Here is a 20,105-nt window from a genome sequence, read left to right as displayed (position 1 = left end):
TACATGTACTGTTCTGCTCTCTACCTGTGCTACATGTACTGTTCTTCTCTCTACCTGTGCTACATGTACTGTTCTTCTCTCTACCTGCACTGCATGTACTGTTCTTCTCTCTACCTGTACTACATGTACTGTTCTGCTCTCTACCTGTGCTACATGTACTGTTCTGCTCTCTACCTGTACTAAATGTACTGTTCTGCTTTCTACCTGTACTACATGTACTGTTCTGCTCTCTACCTGTACTAAATGTACTGTTCTGCTCTCTACCTGTGCTACATGTACTGTTCTGCTTTCTACCTGTACTACATGTACTGTTCTTCTCTCTACCTGCACTACATGTACTGTTCTGCTCTCTACCTGTACTACATGTACTGTTCTTCTCTCTACCTGCACTACATGTACTGTTCTGCTCTCTACCTGTACTACATGTACTGTTCTTCTCTCTACCTGCACTACATGTACTGTTCTGCTCTCTACCTGTACTACATGTACTGTTCTGCTCTCTACCTGTACTACATGTACTGTTCTGCTCTCTACCTGTACTACATGTACTGTTCTGCTCTCTACCTGTACTACATGTATTGTTCTTCTCTCTACATGTACTGTTCTGCTTTCTACCTGTCTACATATAGCGTACAGCTCTCTACCTGTGTTTAATGTACTGTACTGCTCTCCACTTGTACTACATGTACTATAAAGCTCTCTGCCTGTACTACATGTACTGTACTCATACTACATATAATGTACTGCTGTCTACCTGTACTACATATACTGTTCTGCTCTATACCTGTGCTACATATATTGTATTGCTCTCCACCTGTGCTACATATATTGTATTGCTCTCCACCTGTGTTACAAGTACTATACTGTGCTTTACCTGTATTATATGTACAGTACTACATGTACTGTACTGCTCTGTGTCTGTGTGACATGTACTATACATTTCTTTGCATGTACTGTACTGCTCTCTACTCATACATGTACAGTAGTACGCTCTACCTGTGCTGCATGTACAGTACTGTGCTCTGGCTGTACTACATGAACTATTTTGCTCTCTTCCTGCAATGCATGTACAGTACTGCGCTCTATCTCTATTGTAAATACTGTACTGCTGTGTAGACATGATGTGTACTGCTCTCTACCATACTACATGTACTGTACTTCTCTCTTCCTGCAATACATGTACTGTACTCCTCTTTTTATACACATACTGTTCTGTTCTCTTCCTGCAATACATGTACTGTACTGCTCTGTAGACATAATGTATACTGCTCTCTACCATACTACTTGTACTGTACTGCTCTCTACCTTTATTACAAATACTGTACTGCTCTCTACCTTTATTACAAATACTGTACTGCTCTGTAGACATGATGTATACTGTTTTCTACCATACTACATGAACTGTACTGCTCTCTACACATACAACACATCAAAATGTTGTCCCATATTTAACGTATATGCATGCAGTATGCCTCTGGTGGATGGCATACATCATCATAGGATCCCATTGCAAATAAAAAAAAGTATCTGTTTAACAGCGGTATAAAAAAAATATGCAGTGTGCTATAATTTTTCATCCTTTTTCCCAACGTAGACAATAAATGTGGGACAAAAACATAATGTGAACACTCCTTCGGCTATTTTCACATCTGTGTCGGATGCTCCGTTCAGGGTTTGCGAACTCTGCTATATGTACTGTACTGCCACCTGCCTGTATTACATGTATTGTACTACTCTCTACCTGTACTACATGTTCTGTGCTGCTCTATACAGATGTGACCACCTTTACTGTGTCTTCAGTTTGGGTAAGGACTCCAATTTCTCATTAAATATATTCAATACAATATTTAGAAAAACTCCTGATTGGCTGCAATGCATGACACAACCAGTTGATGGCTGCACGTAAACATAAGTAGTATAGACATCCCCTGACAGAATATCATGAAATCATGTTTTTTAAAACTGGTTATCTTGCACTACACATCTCACCATGTGATGAGCCAAGAGGAAAGGTAAAGAAGGACAAATCTGTCAAATGTGTTGCTTTGCGTACCAAGTGAGGGTGGTTCCTATATATCAGCTACAACTTCTATCATGCCTGGACAGCCTACAGTTATCAAAGTATATTGGGAGTTGTAGTTCTGTAACAGCTGGAGGGCCTCGAGTTTGATATCCCTGCTTTATATTATTAACAGTATCCAACAAAACCTTGAGAAAGCTCGATAGAAAGTCATTCACTAGTTTCCAGCAGTTTTTTGTTGGGACTAGTTCCCCATTAAATGCTGATGACCCATCTTTAAACAAATTTAATAACACTGTAAAAATCTAGAAAAGACATTCCTGTATTGAAAAGGCCATATCTTACATGTATCCATGTATCATTACAGCTATGTACAGTAGCAGATCACTATTTAATGCACCTTGTATGGCAGTTGAGGATAGTGTCCTAGGGTTGGGATCTTCTCATGTCTGTGAAGTGAGGGCCAAGTTCCTCTACATCTTGGATCATGTGAAATCAGGCAAGTCCTCCAGGAATTTTGTGAGATATTTTCTTTTTAGAATGTCAATAGTTCATTCATTTCTAAGGCACATAGTTATAACAAATAGCAGTCTTAGGATGTCAGCCATCTCAATCCATGTCGTTACTCAGGGGCACGGGGTTCATGTCTCCTTTGAGAAACTTTTTCATGTCCGTAGATTTCAACAACATGCATTCCACTAATAGTCTGTATGGCAGCATTGGAGCCAGGGACAGGAGGTCTGCTCGAGTGGTCTTTACTGTGACAATGCCCACAATGCCCTTCTCTAGAAGAATGCGCTGGGCGATCATTGCTCCAAACGTCATGGCATCTGCAAAGGATAAACATGTTATGTCCCGTATTTGTGGCTTGAAAAATGTAAAAGGTATGGCCAATATTCAATGCTATTTTATAGTATTTGGTAGATATCTTTGTAAATAAATGGTATTACTTATCTCACATGGAACGATAGAATATTGGGAAACATCATATCATTTGAAGAGCACCAGTCCCCAGGTTAAACCCATTTAAACCATCTAGTAGGACTGATCCTGCCCATTAAAATGATACCTGTTTTGCAAAAAACGGTTGTGGCGTTCCCAAGAAAAAATACTTTTATCCTTTATGAAAATAAGGGGTTCAGTGCACTAAAGGGGCGGTGCCTAGAAACTTGGCGCACTTCAGCTTGTTAGCGTCCGATTCCAGTGCTGGCTCCGCCCCTTGGTGCACTGACGTCCTTATTTGCATACAGAATAAAAATCTTCATCTCGGGAATGCCAAGACCGATTTTCACAAGGCAGGTATCATTTTAAAGTGCAGGATCAAACCTACCAACAGCATGCCTAGCTTAATAGGGTCGATCCTGCTAACAGGGGCACATTAAGAAGAATGGGGAGGCAGTGGTCATCATGTAAGTTAGTTAGAGGCTGTGGAATGGCTTGAATGATCAGCTCAATCGCCAGACAGCAAAGATTAATAAAAACAATAATTTCCATTTTTTCAAATGTCTCTTCAGGCCCCACCAAGTATATAAATGGGTGGCAAGGTCGCTTGGTGGTTAGTACTGTTGCCTAGAAGAACTTGGCTCCTGGGTTTGAATCTGACAGCTACGTGTTTGCACTTCCGGGCAGCGTTACAAGTGCAATTGGTACTCACAAGGCAGAATTTGAGTTTTGGGGTCAATCAACAGGCAGGTGGGCACTTCTTCACCCTTGAGGACAGTCCTTCAAAAGGTGAAGAGCTTGTGCCAATGAGACTAATTTATTTGTTAGCATTGATTTGCTCATCCCTAAAACAAACACATAGCTGTCAGATTGAAACTTAGGATACCAGTTCTTCTAGGCAACAATACTGACCACCAAGCGACCGTGCCTCACTTGAGGACTGTGGCTCACAGAACTAATGAATCAATGCGCTCACCCCTAGTTTGCATATCTATGTGCGTCTCGACTTCTTATGGAATTGACCCTACTGTGTGTGACATAGGTAAGCCCAGTGGCATAGCGTGGGGGGGCGCCAGGGAGTGCCAAATTGTAGGGGGCGTCAGGCAGCATAATGAGGGTGATGGAAGCCTATGGCTCCCATCCCCTTCGTTCTGTCTCATAAGCTTCAGGCCAGGCCTGAAGCCTATAAAGCAGAAGAATAGCGCAGGAGATCGCGATTACATCACCGTGACCTCCTGCGGCGGGTCTCGCGAGATGACGCGGCACAGGAGGGCAGGGTGATGTTTTCCTGACCGCCTGCACCTGGACGCCCGAGCAAAGACTACAAGAGGCGGTGGGGGAAAAATGAGGGCCATTACATATTATACAGAGGAGCCAATATATATTATAAAGAGGGGCCATTACATATTATACAAAGGGGCCAATATATATCTTATACAGAGGGGCCATTATATATTATAAAGAGGAGCCATTATATATTATAATTATACAGGGGGGCTATTATATATTATACACAGGGCTATTATATATTATGCAGAGGTATTATTATATATAATAATTATACAGGGGGGCTATTATATATTATACACAGGGCTATTATATATTATACAGAGGTATTATTATATATAATAATTATACAGGGGGGCTATTATATATTATACACAGGGCTATTATATATTATACACAGGGCTATTATATATAATAATTATACAGGGGGGCTATTATATATTATAATTATACAGAGGGTCCATTAATAATGGCCCTTTTGTATAATTATAATATATAATGACCCCTCTGTATAATATATAATGGCCCCCCTGTATAATTATTATATATAATGGCCCCCCTGTATCCTGTATAATTATTATATATAATGGCCCCCCTGTAATATTAGGATATATAATGGCCCCCTCTGTATTATTATTACATATATGTAATGACCCGCTGTATAATTATTATATATAATGACCCCCCAGAATTATTATAATATATAATGGCCCCCTCAGTAATATTAGGATATATAATGGGCCAATATATATTATAATAATAACTAATAATAATAAAACTCTGCAGAGATGAGACGCAACTGAAACAAGTTATCATGGCGGTCTTATCTCCGAATGAAGACGTTGAGGAAAGTCTACATCACAGGAGACGTCACTGGATGGATGAGGTATGTGGTGCTGTATTATACTGTATATTTTGTAGTGATGTTTGTATTGTCCAAACACATATCTGTTTCACGGTAGGGTTGGGGGGGTGTATGAGGAATATGGCCCACCCTGCCGCATCCTGGCCCCAGACTTCAGGTCACATTGTTCGTGTTCTGAATTCTGGGGTCTCACACCCATCTACTACATGATCTGTACTCAGAGAATTATCACTGTATTATCTGTTGTGTTACATAGGACTGCTACATTATCTGTAAAAAAGGGGTGTGTCCACAGGTGGGGGCGCAATACATGGCTTGCCCCGGGTGCTGGCAACCCACGCTACACCACTGGGTAAGCCCAATTGGATTGTAGGCACAACTGGGAACAGTCACTTATTACGTGAAGGTTCATCTAGCGCACACCTATGTAGGTCCTGCCTGTGATAAAAATTGATGTAGGAAATACTACAATTACGCAGATTTAAGACTTGCCTACAAAATCCCTGGTTCTCATAAGCCATATTTATCCAGTCGTCCATTCTCGGCCGGCTCCCTTGCTTGTTGTTATTGTTATTTCTTCCTTTCATTGCAAAGTAGGCGGCTTGCATGTTTTCCAGTTCCTCGCACTCTAATTGATGCCACATGACCTTGTCTCTGTACAGTGCGAGATGACAAGAGATTAGATGAATGCAGGACACAAATCATTGCAATATGCAGACTCTCAATGCTCCGTCTTTCAGAGCCACGTCTAACCGCGGAGATCTCAGTCTCCTGTCACAATTTGATATATTTTGCTGAATGTTATATTCCGTTTGTCTTCAATTCACAGTTGAGATTATGAACACAAATCCATTTTGATCACGTACAACCTTTTCTGCTTTCGGCTTCACAGATTCATTGTTTGGGAAAGCGTCTTATCCTGCTATGCCGCTTCTGGAACAAAACAGCCGAGCGGCAGATACCGAAGTAGAAGGGAGAATACTCTATAAAAGAGAGATCAATCTGATGGAAAAACTTTTTATTTTTCACTTTGAGATGACTCTATTTCATTCTTAAAGGGGTCATGCCAAGATTTTAAATGATCCCCTATTCACAAGACTCCCACCGGTCCTGTGTCCCCCCCCCCCGTATGAGTGGAGCAGTGGTTGAGCATGCGCACTGCCATTCTATTAAGAGCTCATGAACGTATTTTCTTTCCGTGTCCCTTCCATTTTTTTCGCGGACCGTTTAAATGGGTCCCAAAAAAAAAATGGAAGTTACTCCGTGTGCATTCCATTTTTGTATGTCCGTCCCGCAAAAAAAAAAAATAGAACATTTCCCATTATTGTCTGAGAAAAATGTGCTCCTGTTCTGTGTTTTTGACCCGCACCTGGTTTGGGCTCACAAAAACAGATGGAAATCACTGACCGAATAACCAAAGTGTGAACTAGGTCTTATTCTCTGAAGGACTGCCAGAGATAACCCCCAGCTATTTCTAGTGGGCCCATAGAGATGAATGCTCCACTGCTGCTCTATTCATACAGGACACCTCTTTTGGTGATCACGGAGGTCCCAGTGGACAGTGACAATTAAGCACTCACCCCCTATGCTGCCCAACCCTAGATCTGGATCCAGTGAAGAGAGAGAAGATCAAAAAGTTGCAAATTATGGTGCACACCATATCGTAGCACAATTTACGCCTTTTTTTTACGCTACATGACGTACAGACATTGATAGATGTCGCACAGACATTGATAGATGTCGCCAACTGCTTTCCTTGTGGGGCTAGCTCAGCTAAGTGTAATGGTACCTTTTACAAAGCTTAGCTTTATTCTGGAGAAACGATGCTTTAAATCTTTATGCAAATGAACAGTTAAAGGGGTTGTGCCATAAACTACTTTTTACTCTAAGGCCTCTTGCACACAAACGTTTTTTTTTCTGTTTACGTTCCGTTTTTTTGCGTTCCATATAAGGTCCGTATACACAACCATTAATTTCAATAATTTATGCATTTAGTTTGCGTATTTCCGTTCCGTTCAAAGATAGAACAGGTCCTATTATTGCCCGCAAATCACATTCCGTGGCTCCAGTCAAGTCAATGGGCTATAAAAAAAACGGAACGGATACGGAATGCATCCGTATGTCTTCCGTATCCGTTCCGCTTTTGGCGGAACCATCTATTGAAAATTGTATGCCCAGCCCAATTTTTCTATGTAATTACTGTATACTATATATGCCATGCTTCCGTTTGCGATGCGCAAAAAACGGAAACCAAATGGCAAAACGGAATGGCAAAATGGAACGGAAACGGAACGGAAACACTACTGAAACAAAAAACGGATCCGTTTAAAACAGACCACAAAACACTGAAAAAGCCATACGGTCGTGTGCAAGAGGCCTGAAGTGCATTTTCATCAATGACTGTAGCTCCTTCCTCCTTATTTACCTCTTCAGCAGTTTTCTCTTATCCCCCATGCTTGAATCCTACTTCCTGGTTTGTCATGTGTCTGCTGTACCATTATACCTTAGGGCAGTAAGATGTTTCCTGACATCAACAAGACATGTGACACAGATTTGCCACAGGGCACAATGGTAGGGTAATAATTTTAGAATAAGGTAGTTTTGATAAATGGTGGTATTTGGGGAAAGCGATTTAACAGCAATATATGTTGGGCAGGGTACGTTTATATTAATGGCACAACCCCTTTAAGTGCACCGAGGGAGGACCAAAGCCACTCTGTGCAACCTTGCTCCTCCTGCTTCCTCCGACAGACCCTTCCTCTTCTTGATTAACAGGGCCAAGTAAGGTGACTATGCAGAAGGAGGAGGAGGGGCTGGTAGAGGAATCAGGAGGGACAAAGGTGCACAGAGTGGCTTTGGTGCACTTAGCTGGGGGGCTGTTCAGGAAAAGAGAGGGGAGGTGGCAACAACATCTATCACACATTTATGCCAACTCCCCCCAGACATATTAGCTAACCGCTAGGGGTTATAGGAGCCAGATGCATTGCAATTAACTGATTGCTGGGGTAGCTTCCTCTCACAAAGGAAAACCCAAAGGGAATGTGTCACCTACATGTTTTTTACCAACTAAAATCAGATATCGACAAACATTTTTTTTTCTAATCATTTTTTTTTTTTAATTGTAGATTTTTTTTTTTCTTCTAATTTCTATGCAAGATTATGGGGGTAGGCATCTTGCCTGAGCTGCTGTTAACAGCATTTAGAGAAATTCTTTACAGCAGCCACGTGTGACACAGACACCATATATTCTGTATATAGGTATTACCTTTCATTGTAATCCTGCCTGTGATAATAATGAGATGACTGCTGAAAAGTGATCTCTACATACAGTACAGACCAAAAGTTTGGACACACCTTCTCATTCAAAGAGTTTTCTTTATTTTCATGACTATGAAAATTGTAGATTCACACTGAAGGCATCAAAACTATGAATTAACACATATGGAATTATATACATAACAAACAAGTGTGAAACAACTGAAAATATGTCATATTCTAGGTTCTTCAAAGTAGCCACATTTTGCTTTGATTACTGCTTTGCACACTGTTGGCATTCTCTTGATGAGCTGGTTTTCACTTCACAGGTGTGCCCTGTCAGGTTTAATAAGTGGGATTTCTTGCCTTATAAATGGGGTTGGGACTATCAGTTGCATTGTGGAGAAGTCAGGTGGATACACAGCTGATAGTCCTACTGAATAGACTGTTAGAATTTGTATTATGGCAAAAAAAAGCAGCTAAGTAAAGAAAAACTACTGGCCATCATTACTTTAAGAAATGAAGGTCATTCAGTCCGAAAAATTGGGAAAACTTTGAAAGTGTTCCCAAGTGCAGTCACAAAAACCATCAAGCGCTACAAAGAAACTGGCTCACATGCGGACCGCCCCAGGAAAGGAAGACCAAGAGTCACCTCTGCTGCGGAGGATAAGTTCATCCGAGTCACCAGCCTCAGAAATCGCAGGTTAACAGCAGCTCGGATTAGAGACCAGGTCAATGCCACACAGAGTTCTAGCAGCAGACACATCTCTAGAACAACTGTTAAGAGGAGACTGTGTGAATCAGGCCTTCATGGTAGAATATCTGCTAGGAAACCACTGCTAAGGACAGGCAACAAGCAGAAGAGACTTGCTTGGGCTAAAGAACACAAGGAATGGACATTAGACCAGTGGAAATCTGTGCTTTGGTCTGATGAGTCCAAATTTGAGATCTTTGGTTCCAACCACCGTGTCTTTGTGCGATGCAGAAAAGGTGAACGGATGGACTCTACATGCCTGGTTCCCACCGTGAAGTATGGAGGAGGAGGTGTGATGGTGTGGGGGTGCTTTGCTGGTGACACTGGTGGGGATTTATTCAAAATTGAAGGCATACTGAACCAGCATGGCTACCACAGCATCTTGCAGCGGCATGCTATTTCATCCGGTTTGCGTTTAGTTGGACCATCATTTATTTTTCAACAGGACAATGACCCCAAACACACCTCCAGGCTGTGTAAGGGCTATTTGACCATGAAGGAGAGTGATGGGGTGTTGCGCCAGATGACCTGGCCTCCACAGTCACCGGACCTGAACCCAATCGAGATGGTTTGGGGTGAGCTGGACCGCAGAGTGAAGGCAAAAGGGCCAACAAGTGCTAAGCATCTCTGGGAACTCCTTCAAGACTGTTGGAAGACCATTTCAGGTGACTACCTCTTGAAGCTCATCAAGAGAATGCCAAGAGTGTGCAAAGCAGTAATCAAAGCAAAAGGTGGCTACTTTGAAGAACCTAGAATATGACATATTTTCAGTTGTTTCACACTTTTGTGTTATGTATATAATTCCACATTTGTTAATTCATAGTTTTGATGCCTTCAGTGTGAATCTACAATTTTCATAGTCATGAAAATAAAGAAAACTCTTTGAATGAGAAGGTGTGTCCAAACTTTTGGTCTGTACTGTAAGTGGTGGTGAATTTTATAATGCTTAGGCCGCATGCACATGGACGTTGTGCGGCAATTCCATGCATTGGGGACCGCAATTGTGTCCCCCAATGCACGGGCAACATTCGTGCAGCGGGCCGGACCCATTCAACTTGAATGGGTCCGTGGTCTGTCCGCACCGCAAAAAAATATGACATGTCATATTTATTTGTGGTGCGGAACAACGGAAAGAAACACCACGGAAGCACTCCGTGGTGCTTCCAGTGTTCCGTTCCGTGACCCCGTTCCGCATCTACGGAATTGCGGACCCATTTAAGTGAATGGGTCCGCATCCGTGATGCGGGGTGCACACAGCCGTGTGCATGAGGCCTTAGTTGCATACTTACCAGAATGTAAAAAGTTAAATTATGAGCAAAAATAGGCTGTACCACCCATGCAATACCCAGTTGGGCTGCCACACCTAGATCAGGACTGTTGGTAAGCATGTTAGTAGCCAATGCAAAACTGCTGAATTTAAGGATTTTTTTTAAATATAGATAGTGACATGGAAAATGTAAAAAAATTCTAATAAAAAATAACATTCCTCACATTAATCTACTTTCCCTTTCCCATAATCCCACCTTCCCCCAGGATTTTCTGGCTCTTAAATTTGCCATAGACCATAATAGACGGCTTATTTCTGCTTCAGTCAGAAGCCGTTGGGTCTCCAATTTATTAACAATATTTGTTTCCAAACATAAATTTCAATGTGATCTCCATCAGGTGTTATTACTCAGCAGTGAGTGGCATTTTGGTGACAAAGTCCTTGACTCTGAGTTTATTTTTACCATGTAATTAGTTTAATCTGCTACCTTCTGTGAGTTTAGTTGTACTTCACACGGTTCTGAGCTATTTTTCATCACGTCAAGGCTCAAGGCATGGAAAGATGTCGAGTGTTTTGTTTACTGACAGTGATGCAGTCAGACAACTTGCCAAGGCGACCAGAGCCCTGGTGCATACCCTTGGGTAGATGACAGTACGTGCGTGACATTAAAATCAAACTAGTCAGCTTTTTATTTATAAAGTAACAGCCTCTCTAATGGAGAAAAGGGAATTATATTTAAAGGGGTTAACCATGGAGAATTACATTATTTTAAAACATGGTCTAGACAATGTTAAAAACAAAAAAGAAGCATTACTCACCTCCACCAATCCGGTTCCGATGCTGCTCCAAACCCTATTGCTCTCCACTTCCTGCCCCAGATCAAAACTCTGAAAAAGCCAGGAAAGGCCTGCTCAGCAATTTGCAGGCCTTAGTGGTGACTTGCTTCACCCAGTAATTTGCTAAGAAGGTCCTTCTTGGTATTATTCATGTATGGAACTGGGACAGACAGTGTAGACCAGTGGGGATTGAAGGAGCATCAGAACAACAGCAGCAAGGGAACGGTACAGGTGAGTAAAGCTTCTTTTTTATGCCTCATTCACATGTCAGTGTTCGGTCAGTGATTTCCATCAGTGATTTTGAGCCAAAACCAGGTGTGTCTCTATATACAGAACAGATGCAGATCTTTCCTTTATACCTTATCTCTGTGTAGCTCCACTCCTGGTTTTGGCTCACAATCACTGATGGAAAACCCTGATAAAACATTGATTAGTGAATTAGGCTTTAATGTTTTATTTTTATTTTAAATACCTGCTGAAAAAAACCTTTTGAGTTAAAATGTTTCAGAGTAAATAATCTATTGATGTAGATGACAATGAGAATTTTGCAGAGAAGATCCAATCTTTGAAAGGTAAAAGATGAGGCCTACATTCCTCTCCGCACTGCACTTTATAGAATAAAATAATTTAAGGTCGAAAATGAAACCACCAAGGAAGCTGTGCATCTCTTGACCTCTAAAGAATAAATGCTAATGGGGTTGTCTCGTTAAGGGCTCATGCACATGACCGTGATTGACTGGGAAACACGGTCCGTGTGTCTGCCAGATCTCCCGAGACAACCGCAGCTTCCCTGAACTGACTGTATATTAGTGTATAATGGTACCGTCAGTTCTGTATCTGAGTGATAATGAGTTCTGTACAAGAGATCCCTGATCAAATATGAACTGACTACATCATAAAACACTATGATACCGTCAGTTCAGCTCAGGGGAGCTGTGGTCGGCTCAAAAGATACGGCAGACAAAACGGACTGTGTTTTCTGGGCCGATCACGGTCCTGTGCAAGAGCCCGTATAAAACCATTTTTCAATACCCTATTAGAAATCAGCACGTAAATGCCCCAATGAGGATTGTCGGTGCACTCACCGCTGCCTCCATCAAACCATATCCTTGAACTGTAACTGATAGAGAATTGACTGGTGAGTGGTGACTGCTCTTTTACATACTGTAAAGGTGTCTGAGATTTTAAAGTCCTCAGCCTATCAGATGTCTGGCAGATTTATGCACCTACTACTAAATTTAAAGGGAGCTGTATAAACAAGTCTACAAGGAGGACCCCTACAGGTAGCCATAGGAAACCAGATGGCTTTAGGGAAGCAGATGATTTGGAGCTCTGTATCAGAAGAACAGAGCTACAGCCATCAGCAAGGAATTTTAAACCTATTCTAATTAAATTACATGAAAATACAATCTCACTTTTTCTAGATTCCGTAAATAACAATATAAATCCCTTCACTATCCTAAACCACTGGGAATATCAGATAGGGCTAGTTTTCCACCAGCGGTGTGATTTCTGGCAGGCTGTTCCAGCAGAGAACAGCCTTCCAGGAATTCACCAGTTTTGGCACTGCTGGATGCACATGGAATGTCTGCTAGCCCCATTTAGTATAATGGGGTCCGGTGGACATTCCATCCGCATCTGGCTGGGAAGTGAAGAACCCGCGGACAGAAACCGCTGCAAGCTGCGGTTTGTGTCCGGCTAACCTCCGCTTGCCTGCTGGAACATCTTGCCGGAACATAGCTACCTCTGGTGTGAAGGTAGCAGAAAACATCTAACCAACTTTAAACCTTCAGGTCTATTAAAAGAGTTTTCTAAGATATTTTTACTGATGAGCTATCATCTGGATAGGTCATCAGTATCTGATCGGTGGGGGTCCAACACCTAGGACCAACACTCCATTTATTTCTTTTTTTTTTTTTTTTTTTTTTTAATATTTCTTTATTGTTATACAAAACACATTAAATATACAGTATCAGACCGTCCAACGGGTCATTACAATAATCATTCAAATTAACTTTTTAGCCCTACCGCCCCCCCAGCCCCCCCCCCCACCCAAGCTCACCACTATTTATAATAACAGTATAAGGTACTATATATAATAACAATATTCCATTCTTAATCTATACATACCCAAGTATTTTTATTCCCCAGTTTCCCACCCTCCCACCTCCCCTAGGGGGGAGGGGGAGACGTGCGATACACAGAAAAAAAAAACAAAAAACAAAACAAAAGCGACCTATCTATCCAGCCCTAAAGTAGCCAACTCTTCCATATTTCATCCGTAGTTTTTCCTTTTCTACTATGGCCCTCCATCACCCGTTCTTCTTTAATCATGTCCTCTACTGCTTTCCTCCACTGCCGAACTGTTGGAGGGTCAACCCCTACCCATTTCTTGAGTATTAGGAGTCTAGCTTGAAATAAAACCTTACTAAGAACCATACTCATATCTCTATTTAAACCCAGATGTTCGGTTGCCCCCAAAATACACGTCATCGGGTCCTCTGATATTTGAACCTTCAAAATTTGATATATAGTATCTGTTATTTCTGTCCAATATCTAAACAATCTGGGACATCTCCAGAAGCAATGCATTAAGTCAGCTCTCTCTCGCCCACATTTTACACAAGGGAGCATGGGAGCGTCTGACGTGAGACGCTAGGCCCCGCCTCTCCGCTCCTCCGGCATGTCGGCTGTTCCGTCCGCTCGTTCCCGCTTGCCTGCTAAGCCGTTATGCTGAGGCAGGCAGGGGGGCGCTACCGCTGATATCTGAGCTTTGACGCTGCCATCTGGTCTGCTACCCGGTCTGTGAAAGAGGCGTGGAAGCGTAGAGGGGGATGGAGATGCCATGATCTGCAGGCGGTGTGGAAGATTACCCGACGCTGAGACCGGAGTATTGATACCTGGGCTTGCTGGTGACAGGAGGAGCCATTGTTACCCCCAGGAGGCAAGGAATGAGCCGCAGGTGCCGTGGAGCGGTGGACTTGCGTTGGAGAAAGTCGTGAGTTGCACATGTGTGCCTGTGCTTGCAATATTGGTTTAGAGCTCTTGTGGGGCTGTCGTTCCCCCCCTTCTTAGAGTACGCTGGACTGTATAGGAGTCCCATACGTGCTGTTGGTCTCAAACCTCATGTAGAGGATATATGGGCGATGAGACTTTGACCACTGTGGACTTTGGGGTATAACCTCCGGTATATAGCACCTTATTTTTATCCTTGGAGGAATACTGGGAGGGATAGAGTAAAAAAAAAAAAAAAAAAAGGAAGCACGAGTGAGAAAAAGAAGAAAGAAAAAAAAAAAAAAAAAAAAAAAAAAAAGAAAACTAGGAGCGAATATATCGTGCTTATTACTGAGTATATTGCTCACCTCCCAGTTTATTGGTGCGTAAGCCCTCATTTGTTCTCTCCATTTTTTCCGACCCCGAGACTCTGGCTCTAATTCTCTAAAGAAGTTCTTCTAAAAAGGGACTAACCTCATTCCTGCATCTATAAGTACTCTTCCTACTTTGGGTTCAAAGTTATACTAACTTTACTAACTTTACTAAAGAGAGGAAGGGGGAAAAGAAAAAGAAGAAAAAGAAAATAATCACTTGCGTTGCCCTATGTTCTATGGGTTCCGACCTGGGAGATACTGAGATACTGAGATGATGGTCTGGTAGGGGGATATGCTGGGAGCGCCCCTTGATACTATCTTGCTACTACCCGGATTTTTTCTACTTGTTCGGCGGTCTGCTACTAATACTGTCTCTCTGCTATCAATGTTGCGAGTTTGGCCGGACTGCCAAGATTGAACCGGGCTGTATGGAGGTGGAGGGTGTAGTTGCTGGTGCAGTCGTCGGATTATGGTCAAATGTTATGTACTTTTTTTCCCCCTTAGGAATGGTTAACTTAATTAATATTTGACTTTGCTAATATTTTCACCCTTAACCCTCCGCTGGATTAATCCTGGACTAACTCTTATTCTTTTTCTTTTATTTTTTTTTATTTTATGATTGAAGATCTAGTAGATAAGTGGGTATTAACAAAGTTTTGTGTTTTTTTTTTTTCTTTTAGAGGCGACTTCTGTGTTCTACGGAAAATAACGACAGCTTCTTTAATTTTTGACGCTTGCTTTCTGTTTTTTTTTGTTCCTATCCCTGTTGTTCCAGTGATTTTTTGTGGGTGGGTTGACGGGAGGCGAGTAGGGGTGGGAGATAAGGAGACCTTAAAATGCCACCTAAGAAAGTTCCTACGGGGGGTAGCAGTAGTAGGAGGTCAGGTACGGGATTGGAGACCGGCCCTAAACAACAGGGATTAAATAAATTTTTAGCGCCAAATTCGCCTGGATTTGGGTCCCCACAAAGGGAGAGAACGATAGAAGCTGGGTCTCATGATTTGGTGCAGGATGGTGGGGCTTCGGGGGGAGGGGGGGAGAAGGGAGTATTAGCTGCATTCACAGAAAATGATGCAAAAATGATGAAAGATATACTTTGCACTGTCTCGAGGATGGAGAACCTAATGGGGAATATGGTGACCCAGATCGGGGCAGTGCAAATGGATGTTAGTGTAATACGGGTTGAGATGGAGAAGATAAGGCAGCGCCTACATGAGATGGAGGACAGGGTTCCCGTTTTGGAACATTCGGTACAGAAATTGGAGAAAGAGGTGGTTCTGTTAAAGGAAATTAATATTAGGATGGAACAAAAATTAATAAGTCAAGAGGATAGATCAAGGAGATCTAATATAAGATGTATAGGGATCCCAGAGCGCGCAGAAGGTGATAATTGTACCGAATATATGGAGAGATGGATAAGGGATAATTGTACGGAAGGTGCTCTATCTCCACTGTTTGCTATTGAAAGAGCGCATCGGGTCCCTACAAGAAAGAGGGTCCCAGGAGAATCTCCTAGACAGATATTGGTTAAATGTTTACTGGGCCAGGATCGAGATAGAATATTAACCGATGCAAGAACCTCCGAAAAGTACCAGATACAGGGTGTAAAGATAAGGCTATTTCCAGACTATTCTGCGCATACTAACGCCCACAGGAAAGAGTATATTGTTGTTAAGAAAAGATTAAGGGAAGCAGGTTTAAAGTACAGTTTACTATTTCCGGCAAAATTAAGGGTGGAATATAAAGGTAGGATTGTTTTTTTTCAGACTCCGGAGGAGGCTAGCGATTGGGCGGATGGGGAGGGCCTATGATGCCGGGGGACGTGGAGAGGGAGGGAGCTAGTATGCTAAGTTATGGAGTCGCCCCGACTGCTGGACAGCAGGGAGGGGGGCTATCTGGGATGGGGGGGTGTGGGTGGCGAGAGGGAGACGTGCTGCGATTTCCTTTTTTTTTTTTTTTTTTTCTTTTCTCTTCCCCCTCTGCTAGATGGTTAGGATTGTTTCGCTGAATACGAGGGGTTTAAGGGAGAGAGTGAAGAGGTATGCTATCCTCGAGTGGATGAAGGGGTTTCTGCCAGCCATCATTTGCCTACAAGAAACACATTTGGATAAGGAATCTTTAAGATGGTTGCAGAAGAGATGGATAGGGGAAAGTTACCATTCTGTATACACTACTTATTCAAGAGGGGTCTCAATTTTGATCCATAATACAATAAAATTTGAATGTCTGACGTGTGAGGCCGATGATTGCGGCAGATACCTCTTTCTATATTGTAATATAGAAGGGGTCAAAATGGTAATTGCAAATATCTATATTCCTCCACCGTATACGTCAGAGATTTTATATCAACTGTATGGATTCATGTTGGATAGACAGGAATCTATAATGATTGCGATCGGAGACTATAATGCAGTAATGGATCCACTCAGGGATAGAACCTCTAGCAGAGGGGGAAGAACACAAAAAGTAGATTTTTATAAATTAGCCCATGAATTTAATTGGATTGACGTTTGGCGTCTCCAGAACCCGGATGAAAATAGGTATTCCTGCTACTCCAAAACACACCAAACCTGGTCTAGAATAGATATGGCCCTGGGAAATAAAAATTTGATGTTCTATGATAGGATCAAAATAAAGTATCTCCCCATGGCTCTATCAGATCATAATGCCGTAGTAATGGAACTAGATTTGAATAAAAAGAAGGCCTTATTACCGTTTAAGTTTAACTCCCATTGGTTACCAATGATCCCAGACAAAGAAAGTATAATGGAAGAATTAAAAATTTTTTTTAGGGAGAATAATTATTCTGCAAGTAAGTTAATTGTTTGGGATACGGCCAAAGCATATCTAAGAGGATTGCTTAGTAAAAAAGTGAATTACTTAAAAAAAAATTCCAGGGAAAAGGGGATTGCTCTGGAAAAAAAAGTTCAGGAATTAGCAACAACATGTATGAGAGATCCTACTGATGATAATAAGAAAATATGGGAGGAAGAACAGGAAAAGTTAAAGGCATATTATATGGAGAGAAGTAGGAAAGAATTAAGGTTTCAAGGGATCCGGCTGGCCACAGAGGGAGAAAAAGTTGGTAAAATTTTGGCAAATATAGCAAGAAATCAAAGAGAGAAAGCCTGGATAGGGGCGATTAAAGATAAAAGGGGTGAGACAATTAACACACCAGAAGGAGTTAAAGAAGTGTTTGTAAAATATTTCCAGGAGGTATACAAGTCTAGGGTACAATACTCAAAACAAGAATTAGACTTGTACCTAGATCAGATCCCTTTTAGGGAGATATCCCAGGCCCAAAAAATATTTCTAGAAAAAGAAATATCAATTGTAGAAATAAATAAAGCCCTGGGGCAAGTAAAATCTGAAAAGGCACCAGGAAGTGACGGGCTCCCTTTTGAAATTTATAAAACCTTCTCCCAGGTGTTAGTACCAGAACTAAAAACAACATTGGATGAGGCTAAAAAAATTGGGGACTTACCAGACTCTATGAAAGAGGCAATTATAACACTAATTCCAAAAAAGGGCAAAGAACAACTAGACCCGGGATCATATAGGCCAATATCTCTTTTAAATACCGATGTTAAAATTTTGGCAAAAGTTTTGGCCGATAGACTTTCAAGGGTGATTAAGGGTATAATAAACATAGATCAAACAGGTTTTATACCGGGCAGAACGATATACTCAAATATAAGAAGGTTGTATTTAAATATCGAAGCTAACAGAATAGAAGCGGGGGAGAAAGCCGTATTATCACTGGATGCCCAAAAGGCATTTGACTGTATTGAATGGGAATATTTATGGGCAGTATTAAAAAGGGTCGGTATAGGGGAAGGATTTATAAGATGGATACAGTTAATATATCAGGATCCGCGGGCCAGAGTGATGGTGGATGGGAGCTTGTCCCTGCCCCTTGCCCTATATCGGGGCACTAGGCAGGGATGCCCTCTCTCTCCACTATTATTCGCCATTGCGATTGAACCTATGGCAAGTATAATAAGAAACGATAGGGAAATTAAAGGCTTTCACTATGATGGAGGGGAAGAAAAATTGTTAATGTACGCGGATGATATTCTGTTATTTATGCACAATACTGGAGACCAGTTTGATAGAGTTATAGATATAATAGATAAGTTTGGTTGTTTTTCTGGTTCTTAAAGGTGCAGGTGTTGGGAAAACAAGAAAACTTTAAATATTTGGGGATACAAATTTCCGGAAACATAGGAGAATATGAAAAATTAAATGTACTTCCCCTAATAAAAGAACTTAGGGCCAAAATACATGTCTGGCGTAGATTACCAATTTCAATACAGGGTCGGGTAAACCTAATAAAAATGGTTTTTCTCCCCAAAATACTATATGTCCTTCAAAATGCCCCAGTCAGGTTGTCGCAGGATACCTTTAGACTGCTCGATAGGTTAATGGGAGATTTTCTTTGGAAAGGTAAGATTCCCAGAATAAAGAGAGAGATACTTCAACTCCCAGTGAGAGAAGGTGGACTCGCAGTTCCGAATTGGTTTTTCTATTATATAATTACACAATATGGTCAAATAAAGAGTAGCTTGGATGGGTTGGTGGGTAGTCAGGTAGTAAATAGACTGGGATGGAAAGAAGAATGGAACTTTTTAGAGGTGTTGGAATCGGGTACACTGGCAGGAAAAAATACAGGAAATAGAGTTCTAAATTTAATGGAATATATATGGGTAGAGATTAAAAAAACACTGGAGATTAAAGGGTTTTTGCAATACACACCTATATGGAAAAATATTAACCTTAAGGAACTGCAGGGGATTAAAATGTATATTGACTGGGAGAAAAATGGGATGAAATACTTAAACCAGATATTCGAGGAGGGTAAATTGAAAGACTTTAATACAATGGTTAGAGAGTTTGGTATACCGCATAAGGACATATACAAATACTTTCAGCTTAGGAATGCATTGAGGTCAGTTATGCAAGAGGATAAATATAAGATGGAAAGATCTGAGATATTACACAAATTTACTAATCTGGGTGAAAGAAGAGGAATAACGGCAAAAAGATATAAGATATTGATGGGCGGAAAAAAGAAACGGGTTACAATACTAGCTAGGAAAAAATGGGAGAATGAACTGGAATTTTTTTCGGAAAAAAAATGGAACGATGCATTAAAGAACTATTCTCGAGTTTCAAACAGGGGATCACATAAGATTTCACAATTTTTTGTGGTTCATAGGTTGCATAGATCCCCATGGATATTGAAAAGAATGGGCGTTAGACCCTCGGATGATTGTGTAAAATGTGGGCGAGAGAGAGCTGACTCCATTTATTTCAATAGGAATTCCGGAGATAGCAGAGTGCTGTACTCAGCTACATATCTCCGGAACTCCCATAGAAATGAATGGATTATCCATGCGCATATGCGACCAAACGCTCCGTTCATTGCAGGGGGGCTGGAAGGTTACAGGTCCCTTGATCTTGTTCCAGCAGTAGGACCCCCACCGATCTAAAAAGTATCTATTGATGGCG

At 41.5% G+C, this 20,105-nt stretch overlaps 1 protein-coding gene across 2 annotated transcripts in view; it reads right to left on the bottom strand.

Annotated features, from left to right (window-relative positions):
• SUSD3 (sushi domain containing 3) overlaps positions 1 to 20,105 on the bottom strand; it is an 84,961-nt gene that overhangs the window by 7,789 nt on the left and 57,067 nt on the right. The window contains exons 4-5 of one of the 2 annotated variants that reach the window (XR_006390908.1): positions 5,607 to 5,768; positions 2,421 to 2,850 (exon numbers count right to left, since the gene is read on the bottom strand). Coding sequence is in view for 1 of the 2 variants with exons in the window: in XM_044302031.1 (XP_044157966.1) it covers positions 2,643 to 2,850; positions 5,607 to 5,768 (370 nt within the window). In the remaining variant the exon portion in view is untranslated. Of the gene's footprint in view, positions 1 to 2,291; positions 2,851 to 5,606; positions 5,769 to 20,105 lie in introns of those variants that run through there. The other variant, XM_044302031.1, reaches the window with a different exon arrangement.

This window comes from Bufo gargarizans, chromosome 7 (assembly GCF_014858855.1).
Source record: "Bufo gargarizans isolate SCDJY-AF-19 chromosome 7, ASM1485885v1, whole genome shotgun sequence".
Taxonomy (NCBI): Eukaryota; Metazoa; Chordata; class Amphibia; order Anura; family Bufonidae; genus Bufo; species Bufo gargarizans.
The sequence above is the reverse complement of the archived record's forward strand: the minus strand, read 5'-3'. Positions and strand labels throughout refer to the sequence as shown.